Source organism: Notolepis coatsorum (genome assembly GCF_963971535.1).
Source record: "Notolepis coatsorum genome assembly, chromosome: 1".
In the NCBI taxonomy this organism is placed as follows: Eukaryota; Metazoa; Chordata; class Actinopteri; order Aulopiformes; family Paralepididae; genus Notolepis; species Notolepis coatsorum.
In genome coordinates, this window is record NC_140165.1 from 276675656 (window position 1) to 276691521 (window position 15866).

The window sequence follows — 15866 nt, forward strand, 5'->3', positions numbered from 1 at the left end:
ACCTCTTGTTGTATAGAACCTGCAGGGGGGGTAGTGCAATACCCGTGGTACGCTCGGCTGAGCGCACCACTCTCTGTAGGGCCTTCTTGTCCTGTGCCGTGCTGTTTCCATACGAAGAAGAAGAAGAAGAAGAAGAAGAAGAAGAAGAAGAAGAAGAAGAAGAAGAAGAAGAAGAAGAAGAAGAAGAAGAAGAAGAAGAAGAAGAAGAAGAAGAAGAAGAAGAAGAAGAAGAAGAAGAAGAAGAAGAAGAAGAAGAAGAAGAAGAAGAAGAAGAAGAAGAAGAAGAAGAAGAAGAACCACCACCATGGGGAGGGGTGGGCTTACAGTCCCGTGCTCATAATTCCACCAATGGAAACGCAGAATGACTTGTTGGCGGAAGTACTATGCTTCCTATCGTTTTGTAGACTAAAGCAGGGACATTTACGTTTTTATATACATGAAACATATCGCAAAGCCGTTTTTAAAAAGCCACGTTTAAGCTATAGCTATAGCAGCTATCTAAAGTATTGCTCTCGCTCTTCCTAAATCAGCTCGTTCGACTCCCAATAAGCCTCACTAACGCTAACGTGATGTCAAAACGAACCAAATGGGATAACGTTACTACTAAAGAAGATTCAAACGATTCGAAGAACCTGCCCATCTATCAGCACAAGTCCGAACTGATTCGGGCTGTAAAGGACAGTACGTTCCTAGTTGTTACCGGCGAGACGGGCTGTGGGAAGACGACACAGCTTCCACAATACTTACACCAAGCAGGTAAGATATAAATCTTCAAGAAGTCTAGCCATGTACATGTCAAAATACTTCCCAAAGGTCAGTGAATACCACGATCACAACACCAGAGTGAGCTCCACAAATCATGTTAAACCCAGATTCGGCTCAAACAAGGGACTAAACACGTTTCGCAATTATGCCACATCAATGTGGAACGCCCTACCCAAAGCTGTAAAGGAATGTGAATCACTACCCACTTTCAAAAACACTCTCAAAAAACACCTAAGGGAGACTGCAACTCGAAACTGGCCCCTGTAAATGTCCGAACACTACCCCCTCCAATGTACAGTAAATTACCAAGTATGGTCTTGTCAATAATCCAATGTACAGTTTTGTTTGTACAGTTGTACAGTGTCCCCCACCCACCCCTCCTACCCAACCCCCCCCCCCCCCACTCCTACCCAACCCCCCACCCACCCAACCACCTCCAATGTACAGTCCCCCCCCACCCCCACCTACCCAATCCAATGTACAGTTTCTACGTCAAATGTATATACTTTTTCTTTCTGGACTCTTTTTGTATCACAAACAGTACTGTAATTGCAAATCTGGTATGTCATGTATGTCATATATGTTACGATGAATTGAAAATGGGGGACCCTGATGTAAACAAGACAAACGTCTTTCTCTGGTCTGCATCCCCTTAACAATTGTATGTATTGAGCTGTACTGTACTGTACCCATTCTGCAATCTGTTAATAAAGTTTTCAATCAATCAATTTTCAATCAGCATATGTCTGCAAACAGACAGCAGTGAAGCCCCGAATCGGTCACCCAACATGTCATCAAAGATGTACACACCCACCACAACCTCCAATAAACCACTGCCTATAATATTAACGTATACTTGTGAATTATTGATTGATTGAAAACTTTATTAACAGATTGCAGAATGGGTACAGTGTACAGTACAGCTCAATACACACAATTGTTAAGGGGATGCAGACCAGAGAAATACTTTCGTCTTGTTTACATTAGGGTCCCCCATTTTCAATATTTTTAGTTCTACCACGTGGGCTTGGAGATCTCCGTTTGTGCTTTTGGCAAGCTTTGACTGACTTTTATGAAGTTCAGAGCATTTTTTGTCTCTGGATTTCACAGCGGTCAGTATTTCAGAGTGCATCCATGGCTCTGCGTGATTTCTAACCCTGGTGGTTCTTAGGGGGAACATGTTGTTAAGTATTGTTGTGAATTTGGTTTTGAATCCTAGCCATGTTTCTTCAACTAGTGTACCACTGAGCTCATCTGAACAGATGTGATAGTCTAAATATAAACTACAGCTGTGCATGATCCGATGGTGTCGAAATGCTGACTCGACTGTCCTTTCTGTGTAGGCTTTTGCAAAGATGGTAAAATTGGCATCACCCAGCCCCGGCGAGTGGCAGCTATCACAGTGGCCCAGAGGGTGGCCCACGAAATGCGATGCAGTGTGGGCAGAGAGGTCGGATACCAAGTTCGTTTCGACGACTGCACCTCGCAGGTAGGACAATGTGGATCAATAAACAAAGGAGAATAATGCAAAAGGTCTTTATTTGACCAGTTGATCTGTGACTGAATTGTGAATGGGTCTCCACGCAGGACACGGTAGTGAAATACTTGACGGACGGCTGTTTGCTCCGAGAGATCCTGGCCGACCCTGCTCTCTCTCAGTACAGCGTAGTGATTTTGGATGAAGCCCATGAAAGGAGCCTCAACACGGTGAGTCCCCACTGGTGTCAGACTACGGGTTTGATTAGTCACACAATAACAGCACCTATGGCCCCAATGGAATGAGTGCATACAAGTATCTCAGCCACCTAGGTTGACGTCATTCAATTCTTCTAAGCAATTTAGATTAAAATCAAATGTATGGTCATCGTACAGTACAAGGAAAATAAGTTGGCATCTAACCAGAGTGCAAGATAACAGTAAAGAGCATAACAATATTTATAAATATTTAAATGTATTGTCTTGTGATCGCACAAGGCGGTGACATGCACGTTCCTCAGAGTCACAACTCAAATCTTAAATCTACAGTGTGCAGTTTTCATTCAGAAGAGAGGTTCCAAAGTTTGTGGTGATATCAAATATTTCATCCTTGGTAGCAGGAAAACGTGGATAATAAGGGAGTTATGACATCCTAGCTTGTAATGTAATGACATGTGAAGTGTTGGAATCAGCAGGTAAAGAAGATGTGTGTGGTGTTGAGTCGTTGACCTACAGTAGGGTACAGATGTAACTCGTTTTTCTCACCTTTGAATCTGCATGGTCAAGGTCAAGTTTATTAGTATGTTCCAAACTGGGCAATTCATGTTACAGCAGATACATAGGAGCTCCAAAAATGGGGGGACATTTAAGGAGTAATGGAAGTGAAGCAAGGGTCTTAACGGGTTAAAGTGGTTCTCATTTACTTCTCATTTACTTCTCATTCACTTCTCATTTACTTCTCATTGGCTTCACATTTACTTCTCATTTACTTCTCATTCATTTTTCATTCGCTTCCCCTCCTGACCCCCCCAGTCACTGTTTAATATCTGTTGCAGGATGTTCTACTTGGTCTGTTAAAGAAGACCTTCTCCAACCCAGACAGGGGACCTAAGGGCCGCTCACGCCCGCTGAGGGTGGTGGTGATGTCGGCCACCTTGGAGACAGACAAGCTCTCTGTCTTCCTGGACCACTGTCCCGTATTCACCATCCCTGGGAGGACTTATCCCGTCTCCTGCAAGTTTGGCTGCGCCATAGGACCCAAAGACACTGAGAGCACCGTCTATGTGACAGAGGTATGCTATAGGACCCAAAGACACAGAGAGCACCGTCTATGTGACAGAGGTATGTTATAGGACCCAAAGACACAGAGAGCACCGTCTATGTGACCGAGGTATGCTATAGGACCCAAAGACACAGAGAGCACCGTCTATGTGACAGAGGTATGCTTTGTCTCCAGTTTGGTGATCACTTTGCAATGGTGATAGTGGTTGTTACGGAAGTAGAAGCTGACCTTAACTTGATTGTAGAAATTTGTGTAGATTACCTTTTTCTTTGCTCACTGTACCCACATTTTAAAGGAACATGCCAAAGTCTTTTTCAGAGTCTGTCAAGAAGATGGATAGCAATTTTCTCTCTGGGCATTCAGTAGAAAGCTATCCGGCTTCAAGCTAGCCTGGCTTAGCACCAATGAATGAAAGCGGATATGGACCACAGCTTGCAGCCAGATAGCTTTCTGCTGGACATAATGAGAGGAAATTATATCTATCTTCTTGTCTGACATTGGAGAAGACTGCAAGCACATTTCCCATAATGTTGGCATATTCCTTTAAGGGATAATTCAGAATAATGGACAACTAGCCCCGTTTCCTACTTATGAATGATGCTGTCGGTCGGTAGAGTCATTTCTCAGCACAGTCCATGCTGTTCTTCATACTGGATACCCACAGCTCTGCCTAGTTAGCCACAAACTAATGCAAAGTCAATGGGGCCAACACTCCAGTCGGTACTGGATACCCACAGCTCTGCCTAGTTAGCCACAAACTAATGCAAAGTCAATGGGGCCAACACTCCAGTCGGTACAAGCACTTATTTCAGGGCTTGTACTGACTGGAGAGTGGCTCCATTGACTTTGCATTTGTTTTGTGGATAATTAGCCAGCATGGATTGTGCTGAGAAAGGACATCATGATTGTTAAGTAGGAAATGTGGCTAGTTTCAAGTTCAAGTTTCTTTAATAGTTGTCATACAGAAGTACAGAATACTTTTATACAAAATGCTTCTTACTGTTTCGCTCCAGAGACTGTGTTAGACAAGATAGTATGAAATAAAAATAAAAATAGTATAGCATGTAAAATAGAAGTGAAAATAGAGGTCACAGTGTTCAGTATAGACATATGTACAATGTTCGATGCAGAATAGAAGTAACTGAGTTACCATACAATATACAATATACTATGCAATGTACTAATATACAATACTATATAGTGCAGAGCAGAAATGGGATGAGGTACAATTTAGGTACAATTTACAGTAAGGTGTGCGAGTTGTAGTGCAAATCCTTTACCAATAAATATAAAGTGTAAAGTGTGTTTAGGTGTTCTAAAGTGTGTAAAGTGGGTGCTGCAGTGAGTTGCCCGTTTAAAGTGAGTGTGTGCGTGTGGATGTGTGTGCTGTGTGCATTTGATGGTTGCTGCATAGTGTTTATTGTTCATTGAGCAGCCTGATGGCCTGGGGATAGAAGCTCCTTCTGAGTCTTTCTGTGCTCGCCTTAAGACTCCGGTATCGCCGGAGGGGTCCAACATTCCCCTCCGGTATCGCCGGAGGGGTCCAACATTCTGAAATGTTTTTCTTGGGCAGGTTATAAAGGTGGCCCTGGATGTGCACACCAGTGAAGCAGCCGGGGACATTCTGGTATTCTTAACAGGTGAGTCATCCGATCAGACTCGAGAGTTAAAAACATAGTTAAAGGAACAACATAATAAGAAATGCGCTTACCGTCTTTTCCAGATGGCAGAGTCAGACAAAAAACACCTCTCCCGTAGTTTTAAGCTAGGCTAGCTGATCCGTATCCGCTTCCACTCATTTGTGCTAAGAAATAGGCTAGCTTGCAGCCAGTTTAGCTTTCTATTTAACGCACAAAGAGGAAGTTGGTTCTTGTCTTGACTCTGGAGAAGACGTTAAGCGCATTTCCCATAATGATGGCGTGTTCCTTTTAACTAAATGTGACATGGAAAAATCCTCCATGTTTGACAGGTCAGTCAGAGATTGAGAAGGCCTGCGACATGCTGTATGAGAAGGCGGAGACCATAGACTACCGCTACGATGTACAGGACCAGATGGTGGAGGGCCTACTGATTCTGCCTCTGTACGGGTCCATGCCCACAGGTACCGGCTGCTGAATCCCATTCATTACAAAGTATAAATAGTGTTATTTAGTTATATTATAATAAAATAAAAATAATACAATTATATAGAAGTATAATATAGAATAATACATTATATAGATAAATGTGTGTGTATAAATTAATTAACCTAAATATGCAATTTAACTGATAGATACACAAAATTTATTTATTTATGTTAATTTAATTGTGTTGATGTTTCCAGTTCCGCAAAGCAAGTATGTACATTTTGTTTGGTTTTGTAAACATTGCACTTAGTCTATCAGTGTACTGTATGTGTGTAGGGGCAGGTACAATACGAATTTTCTTCTTCCTGTTCCTTTCGGCCATGGAATTAAGTGGAGTATATTAAGTGAACTATGTACTGTTGGACTGTAACAATTCCATGTACGAATAAATAAAAATGAAATGAAATTAGCTTATTTAACATCTTCCCTGGAGTTAGACAAGAAGATACATACCTTTTTTTGTCTCTCTGCATGCATTAGGCTTAGGGAATGCCTGGACGGTCTGGACCATTAGCCTAGCTTAGCTTCATCACTGGAAGTGGGTCAGACATTTACCAGAGTGCCCTACAGTCACGAAATACACTCCAAATACAATCAAAATACAACTCCGAAACGTTCCTGTAAACATGTTGTGACCTGTGTATTTACCACGTCACACAAGTCACACGAGTCTCCCAGTCACACAAGTCTCCCAGTCACACAAGTCTCCAAGTCACACAAGTCTCCCAGTCACACAAGTCTACAAGTCACACAAGTCTCCCAGTCACACAAGTCTCCCAGTCACATGAGTCTCCCAGTCACATGAGTCTCCCAGTCACACAAGTCTCCCAGTCACAAGTCTCCAAGTCACACGAGTCTCCCAGTCACACAAGTCTCCCAGTCACACAAGTCTCCAAGTCACACAAGTCACATGAGTCTCCCAGTCACACGAGTCTCCCAGTCACACAAGTAACACGAGTCTCCCAGTCACAAGTCTCCCAGTCATACAAGTATCCAAGTCTCACAAAAATCCCAGTCACACAAGTCTCCCAGTCACACAAGTCTCCAAGTCACACGAGTCTCCCAGTCACACAAGTCTCCCAGTCACACAAGTCTCCAAGTCACATGAGTCTCCCAGTCACACAAGTCTCCCAGACTCGTGTGACTTGTGTGACTGGGAGACTTGTGTGACTGGGAGACTTGTGTGACTTGGAGACTTGTGTGACTGGGATACTTGTGTGACTTGGGATACTTGTGACTGTGTGACTTGTGTGACTGGGAGACTTGTGTGACTTGTGTGACTGGGAGACTCGTGTGACTGGGAGACTTGTGTGACTTGGAGACTTGTGTGACTGGGAGACTCGTGTGACTGGGAGACTCGTGTGACTTGGAGACTTGTGTGACTGGGAGACTCGTGTGACTTTTGAGACTGGGAGACTCGTAGGGCTGTACCGAATGTAATTTTTTAACATTCGAAGCTTCGATTGAAGTATTCGAACGAAGCTTCGAATGTCTATAAAAAAAATTTAATTAAAATGTTTTCTTTTTTTTATAAACTAAATCCTCAATTTGAATAAAGTGATTAATCTGATTAAATTAGTATTTTTCTTTTATTAAATCAACTTTCTTTAATGAATATAACTCATCAGTTTTGTCAACATAAATAATCCAATAAGGGTTGGTATGAAAGTGATGGTGACGTCTTATAGTATAATATTAGTGTAGCCTAATCTTGAACTGCAACTGTGAAAAAAATAAACACTGGGAGACTCATGTGACTTGTGTGACTTGGAGACTTGTGTGACTTGGAGACTTGTGTGACTGGGAGACTTGTGTGACTGGGAGACTCATGTGACTGGGAGACTTGTGTGTCTGGGAGACTTGTCTGACTTGTGTGACTGGGAGACGTGGTAAATACACAGCTCACAACATGTTTACAGGAACGTTTTGGAGTTGTATTTTGATTGTATTTGGAGTGTATTTTGTGACTGTAGGGCACTCGGGTAAACCCACCTCCAGTGATGAAGCTAAGCTAGACTAACGGTCCAGGCGTTCCCTAAGCCTAATGCATTAGGGCGGGCCATACTTTTTTTTTTTTGGAAAATCAATCGAGTGGGGTGTCTAAAATATGTGTTTTTTTGTGGGGAATTCAAATATGGGATTCTTTTTCTAATCGGATAACTCCTACCTACATTGTTTTGGATTTCAAAATGGCCGATTTGACCATTTTTCACCCCTTGGCCATACATGGATGCCAACATGTATCTGAAGGAAATCCTAACATGCAAGGTGTCTAAATGATGTGTTTCTTAATGGGGAATTCAAATATGAGGTCATTTTTGGGATAGGATAACTCTAACCTACATCATTTTGGATTTCAAAATGGCCGATTTTACCATTTTTCACCCCTTGGCCATACATGGATGCTAACATGTATCTGAAGGAAATCCTAACATGCAAGGTGTCTAAATGATGTGTTTCTTAATGGGGAATTCAAATATGAGGTCATTTTTGGGATAGGATAAATATAACCTGCATAATTTTGGATTTCAAAATGGCTGATTTTACCATTTTACCATTTGTGTTTGTAGGTTGGTGGCTAAAGCAGTACAGTAGGAGATCTTGCCATCCAAGAATGAGTCCAATCAAGATATTGGAACCTGGCAAAGTTCAAGAAGTCAGGAAATCGAGATTTAGCACTTAGGTGTTTGTGTGCATTACAAATACAATTTATTATTGTTAGTATTATTATTATTGATCTTTGGAGTTGTATCCAGTTATATACAGTTCACTTGTTAATAAATTTGATGGCTTTGTCATTATAAATGATTTCCCATATATTTTTTATCTTTGCAATTTTGTAATACAATACCAATGGGTTCAAATGGTAAAATCAGCCATTTTGAAATCCAAGATTATGCAGGTTATATTTATCCTATCCCAAAAATGACCTCATATTTGAATTCCCCATTAAGAAACACATCATTTAGACATATTGCATGTTAGGAATTCCTTCAGATTCATGTTATCATCCATGTATGGCCAAGGGGTGAAAAATGGTAAAATTTGCCATTTTGAAATCCAAAATGATGTAGGTTAGAGTTATCCTATCCCAAAAATGAACTCATATTTGAATTCCCCATTAAGAAACACATCATTTAGACACCTTGCATGTTAGGATTTCCTTCAGATTCATGTTGGCATCCATGTATGGCCAAGGGGTGAAAAATGGTAAAATCGACCATTTTGAAATCTAAAACAATGTAGGTAGGAGTTATCCGATTAGAAAAATAATCCCATATTTGAATTCCCCACAAAAAAACACGTATTTTAGACACCCCACTCGATTGATTTTCCAAAAAAAAAAAAGTATGGCCCGCCCTACTAATGCATGCAGAGAGACAAAAAGGTATGTATCTTCTTGTCTAACTCGAGGGAAGATGTTAAATAAGCTAATTTCCCAAAATGTCTGAGTTTTCCTTTTAAGTAGGCCTGGGCAATAATTCATTATCATTTATTGTCTTAGTGCCATGCAGTTCAATAATGACGACCATCAGTTGGAATGTGTGATTTATGGGTATCATGATATTTTTGTTTGTTTTTTATCTACTTTTTCTCCCCCTTTTTTCGTATTTTTCTCCCATCCCAATTGAGTCGTTATGCCAATTCCCTTCCTGGTCGCTGCCCGCTTTTGCCCCCTACTGTCGGCCTGGGGAGGGAGAAGACTACCACATGTCTTCCTCCGATACATGTGGAGTCAGCCAGCCGCTTCTTTTCACCTGACAGCGAGGACTCTCACCGGGGGAGTGTAACGCGTGGGAGGATCACACTATCTCCCCCAGATCCCTTCCCTGCTGAACAGGCGCCCCGACCGACCAGTAGGAGTCGCTGTTTACAACAACCAGGATACATACCCCACCGGCTTCCCACCCGCTAACACTGCCAATTGTGTTAGTAGGGACGACTGACCAAGCCGGAGGTACTGCTGACAGCTGGATTAGATCCCAGAGTCTCTGCGGTGGTAGGTGAGCGCTTAGTCCGCTGCGCTACCCAGCGGCCCCTGGGTATCATGATATTAAAGTATTCATTAATACATTAAACACATAAACAGGGCTGTACAGTGCGACGAGCTCGTCGCAAATTGCCCCTTTAATTGGCCGTTGCGATTGGTAAATAATATTTGGGGGCGGGCTTGCGAGTAGGGATTTCAAGCCTTGCATTCGCATTTCACTCCTAAATTATCCAAGCCGTGTGATGACGCCACTCACGCGAGCTGAGCACTCAGGTATGAGAGTGGGGAAAATCGATTGAGCACTCTGATAGACTGGCTGACTGTCTGATTTAGCTATGCCTATGAAGAAAAGTAAAGTTAGTATTGCTTCATATTTTCGACGCGTTCCACCTCCTAGTGAGCCGTCGAATGAAAATGTGACAGTCGAGAACATTGAGCCAGCAGTGGCAGTAGCCACCACCGCAGACCTGCCTTTGTACTAGGGTTGGATGCAGTTCCCTGTTGGTCAGTCTGTGTCTGTTATTCCATCTTCTTCTGCTCTGTTTAACGTTATACACTTCAAATAGTGCAGCATGTTTGAGAGTGCTCCCTTGACTGAGAGGATGGCTAGAGGATGGCCGGAACCACGAGAACTTTTATTAAACATTCTATTAAACATTCTGATATTTCCGCGGGTCTCGTGCAGTGGTCTCGTGCCACTGTCAACTAAAGCGAGCACTCGGAAGACACGCACCGTTTGACAGTGATATGCGCACTGACAGTCGGCGCAGTTGACATTTTCCAAGTGGGGGAAAATAAATCCTCTTCGTCCCGACTGTGTCCCGGCCCCGTGGAGGATTTTTCTTCATCCCAAATACATATTTTATTTCCCCCGGGACGACGGGACGGTGTTAGTCTCAAGCCCTGTCGTCGTATACCATTATCGATCCCCAGGTACTGGTTCAAATGTGAACGGTACCCAACCCTAACTGTTCAAAACGAAACGTCCCATTAAACTAAATAGTTCAGATAGCTCCTGATATCAATGTCTTATAACACTGAGTCGATGCGTATTCGAGCTGAGGGCACGCTGAATATAGTCAATAGGGTCCAGCTGCAGCGCCGGAGAATCCTGGCCGTAGCTGGAGGCTACAGTATAGGGTCCAGCTGCAGCTCCGGAGAATCCTGGCCGTAGCTGGAGGCTACTCGAGTACACACAGACAGTGGAGCTGGTTGCATATAGCGAGCATTTTGACTTGTTGCGTGGTGGCGATGTCTCGCAGATAATACAACTACAAGTATGATTATATAATATATATTTTTTATTAAAAATAAATTATATAAAATTTTTTTTTTAATTTTTTTTTAAATCAAAAACAATCGATATACATAATTGTAAAATTGTTATTTAAAAATTTGCCCCTAAAAAATTTTTTTTGCCCCTAAATTTCTCATTTAGGGGCAAGTGTGCCCCTAGTGAAAAAGCTTAGCGTACAGCCCTGATAAACCCCACAGATCTCACCACCCTGATCAATTCCTACCCCAGCCCTCCCCACCCCCCTCCGCTGCTGACCTGGTGAATCACTATAACGACTGCCTCTCCTCTTCCCTCACCGCCCTGGCTCCCCTGAAAACTCACACAGTTTCATTCAACCACTCCGCCCCCTGGTTCACCTCCACCAGCTAAAGACTACAGGCCGTCGACTGGAGCGGCTGTGCAAAATAACCGGACTCTCAGTTCACACCCAAATGTACTCTGATCACCTTCACCACTACAAGAATGCACTCTCCACTACCAAGTCCTCCTACTACTCAAACCTCATCATCATCAGCAGGTAAAGGTAACAACAGAGTCCTCTTCTTCACAGTCAGCCACCTACTCCACCCTCCTCAAACCCTCCCTCCAGATATCTCCACCGATCAGTGCACTGCATTTCTGCAATTTCTTAACTCCAAAATCAGCACCATTTACCTACTGCTGGCCTCATTATGCACCTCTCCAAGTGATCCACCCTGGATGGTTACCACTGGCCAACCACTTATCAGCTCCCTCTCCAACTTCACCCCAGCATCGGAATACACCATCTCGGAGCTCATCCGTAAAGCCAAAGCCACCACCTGTCAGCTTGATCCTCTTCCCACCACCCTCGCCAAAGCCTGTCTGCCATCCATTTCACCCATGATCACGGACATAATAAATTCCTCCCTCACCTCTGAAAAAACTGTACCCCCCACTCTCAAACTGGCTCCAATCACTCCCATTATCAAAAAACCTGGTGCTGACCCAGCTGATCTAAATCTTCCCTTCATCTCTAAAACTCTTGAGAGGGTGGTTGCCGCACAGCTTCGGTCCCACCTTGACACAAACAACCTCCATGAACCCTTTCAATCCGGTTTCCGCCCACAACACAGTACCGAAACAGCCCTTGTCAAAATCACCAACGACCTCCTCCGTGCAGCTGACTCTGGACTTCTCACCATCCTCCTCCTCCTTGACCTCAGCACTGCATTTGACACCATCTCCCATCCACTACTCCTCGACCGCCTGGCTGGCATTGGGATCACTGGTGTCGCACTCTCCTGGTTCACATCATACCTCACTGACCGACAACAGTTTGTGCAACTCAGGACTCACAAGTCGGGGTGTTCGGCTGATTCACTGGGTGTCCCCCAGCGGTCAGTATTGGGTCCTCTCTCTATCTCCTCCCCCTGGGCACAATTCTCCGTCACCATTGGGTCCATTTTCATTGCTATGCCGATGACACACAGGTCTACATCTCCAAACCCACCACTGCCCTTCCCCCCACCTCCCTCACTACCTGCCTTGAGGACATCGGGAGCTGGATGAGCAGACATTTCTTGAAATTAAATGGCAGCAAAACTGAGGCCCTGCTCATCGGCTCCAAATCCACCCTCACCATATCACAAAACACCCTAGTTCCAAACATCACCATCAACGGCTTCCCTGTACCCTTCTTTCCCCAAGTCAAAAGCCTCTGTGTCACTCTGGACGGCTCCCTCTCATTTGCACCACACATTAAAAACATCACCCAGACTGCTTTCCTTCACCTACATCATTTGTTACATTCCGGATCAACTACTGCAATGCTCTCCTTACTGGCCTTCCCGCGAAACTCCTCAACAGACTCCAAATCATCCAGAACTCTGCTGCCAGGATCATTATCCGCACCAACTCATCCTACCACATCACCCCCGTTCTCATTCAATTACACTGGCTCCCTATGCACTACCGGATTGATTACAAAAACCTACTCACCTTCAAAGCCCTCCATAATCTAGCCCCCATCTACATCACTGACCTTCAAGAGTACACCCCCTCCCGCACCCTCCGCTCATCCTCTGCTGGACTTCTATCCATCCCCAGCTCACGCCTCAGCACCATGGGTGCTCAAGCTTTCAGCTGCTCAGCGCCCAGACTCTGGAACTCCCTGCCCCCACATGTCCGACAGTCTTGACTCCATATCAACATTTAAATCCCAACTAAAAACCTATCTGTTCAAACTGGTATATTCACTGTAACCTGTGTCACTGTTTTATACTCCCTGTTGTTTGTTTTGTTTTATTTTTTTACAAATTTTGACTTGCCAAGATCACTATTTTTAACTTTGACTGTCTTGTTTTGTTTTTATGCCCTGTAAGGTGACCTTGTGTGTTTTGTAAGGCGCCCCCAAATTAAATGTGTTTTCCGAACCAAAATTTGCCTGAAATCAAGAATGTCTTTGCTGCACTTGCCATCATATGATAAAAGAAGCCACAGATGCTAGGTGATCGAACCCTTCCTGCTCTGTCCTCCTCCTCTTCCTCACAGAGCAACAGAGGCAGATCTTTCAGCCCCCCCCTCCAGGCATAAGGAAGTGCGTGGTGGCCACCAACATCGCAGCCACCTCTCTCACCATCAATGGAATAAAGTGAGTCGGACTTGCATACTAGGAGTGGGAATCACCAGAGGCCTCAATACTAGTCACGATACAATAATATTGCGATATATTGTTATTGATTATCTTTTTTCAACTGCAAATGACGGAACAGAAAACCTGTCAACATCTGCAATACAAATATATATTCATCTTTTTTATCTAATAAGATAAAGTTCTGTTCACCTCACATATACGTACATCTCTTTTATCTAATAAGATAAAGTTCTGTTAACCTCACTCCAATAATTTTTATTGCAGCGAAATTGGATTGTCGAAAAAAAACATTGATATTAACGATATATCGATATAATATATGCCCCACACTGCATACATCACACAATCTCATATCTCATTTATACATTGACAGTTGTATTTTGTCATTGCACTTAAGAAATTAAATGTCTACAATGGTGTTTTCTACACAGGTACATCATTGACAGCGGGTTTGTGAAACAGCTGAACCACAACTCGAGGGTCGGCATGGACATCTTGGAGGTGGTGCCTATTTCTCAGTGAGTTGGGGGAATAACTCAAATGTCAGTACTGGGGTTGGAACATGTAGAGTGTGCACTTCTGAAAGATCCTGTTCCTCATGGCCTAACGCCATGCTTGATGCTAAATCACACAGGGTCAAAGGTTGATGCGGTTGCATCTAATTGGGGGTCGTCAGTTTTTGTGCCAAGCTGCAAAGCCACAAGTCGTCATCATTTTGACCTTAAAAGTGTTTCATGAACCTATCCCTAACCACTCCCACTACCTAAACATTCTAAATAAATGTAAACATTTGCTTCCGGGCCATGGAATCTAGTATCAACCTGATGCCAATTTGAGTCAGATAATCTTATTCTACAACATGTTGGGGAAATTGACTGTTCTTGTGTATATACCTCCACCTAGAGGCTTTGGTTTGTTCTGTAAAGAGATTCTGGATCCCCATCACTCTGTACTGTGTAGATCTGGAGAGAGTGTGCACTCTACAGGGTATCTGCGCGGTATTAAAACCTCTTAACATACAACAGCCCGGCCCCGGGCCCTCTTGAGGACGATTTGCTCACAGGCGCGACGCGCCACTTTGCCGACCTCGAGCGGCTCGGGTGTGCATTCTTTTTTAGATACAATATATATAGAATTAAAACCCTATTTGTTGCTCGAGTTACATGACAATATGTGAGGCGTGCGCCAAAGTACACGGCAGAGTCAGATTACAACCCCCGACTCCCGGGGCTCTAGTTCCGTCAATCATTTGGCGATCTCGAAAATTATTGGACAGGGTTGTAGCCAATGATACCCCACAAATGGCGATCTGCGAATCAGGGATCAAGGTGAAAAGTCACGAGCGAAAACCGGAAGCGAAAAAAACGCTGAATGAATTGAAGTCCAATTGAAGCAATTTACCAAAACCGCTCCTAATCACTCATTTCTGAACAGATTTCTATGACATTTCTACATGTTCTACATAATACTTCAGGCTATGGACCTGCTCATACCAATTTCTTTGGAAATACTATATTTGTATATTGCTACTACAGAAAGAAAAGTGAGTAACAAGTTTTTCTACAACTCAAATTCAGACCTATGTTACTCTATTTCATTAGCACTAAAGGTGATCTTTCGTGAAACTTCAGAATGTTATCTTTCAAAGGAGACCAGGCTTATGCTTGTGCTATAAGTATAAAGTATAGTATTTTGGTTAAGAGGTTAAAAAGTATAATTCATAATTCTCAATCTAAGGTCTTAATATGTATTAAAACGTCTTAAATATCATTTGCATGGGTATTAAACTTTTGGGGGGGGCAGCCCGGCTGTCGGGAGATTAAATAATATATGAAATGTTTTTGTATTCAAGTTTTTTTGCGGGGCTAATATGGAACACAGGAGAATTAAAATTGGCATGCAAGTGCAGCCGCCAGTTAAGTGTCGCTATGTGTTTTGTTTTTTTGTTTGCTAGTATGGTCGTGAAGTTAGTATTAAATGAAAGTGGTATTAACTACATTACTGTAGATAGAGAGTGAGTGTGCACTCTAGCTTTGATCTCTATGGCTGTACCGTGTAGATGGAAAGTGAGTGTGCACTCTAGCTTTGAAGGCACTCACAGCCCTTTAAAAATGTACCTGTAAGCTGATATTGCAGTTTATTTGCCAATCATAGTCTTCATTCTCAATTATTTTAAGTGAACTGTGTAGGGAAATCGCCTCATGACAAAGTTTTTTCCAGGGGTTGAATTAGGAAGTGAATCCACTTCTGAATTGATTTAAATTGATGGTAAATTGATCTCAAATTCATTACAATCATGCAAATTACTTTGTTAA

The 15866-nt window shown here is 43.0% G+C and overlaps 1 protein-coding gene across 1 annotated transcript in view; it reads left to right on the forward strand.

Annotated features, from left to right (window-relative positions):
- Positions 1-381: 381 nt before the first annotated feature.
- Positions 382-15866, forward strand: part of dhx40 (DEAH (Asp-Glu-Ala-His) box polypeptide 40) — a 51788-nt gene continuing 36303 nt past the window's right edge. The window contains exons 1-8 of the mRNA XM_084321879.1: positions 382-756; positions 2109-2254; positions 2353-2472; positions 3297-3533; positions 5097-5163; positions 5493-5624; positions 13449-13548; positions 13983-14069. Of these exons, the coding sequence (XP_084178005.1) occupies positions 570-756; positions 2109-2254; positions 2353-2472; positions 3297-3533; positions 5097-5163; positions 5493-5624; positions 13449-13548; positions 13983-14069 (1076 nt within the window). The 5' untranslated portion in view covers positions 382-569. The remainder of the gene's footprint in view (positions 757-2108; positions 2255-2352; positions 2473-3296; positions 3534-5096; positions 5164-5492; positions 5625-13448; positions 13549-13982; positions 14070-15866) is intronic.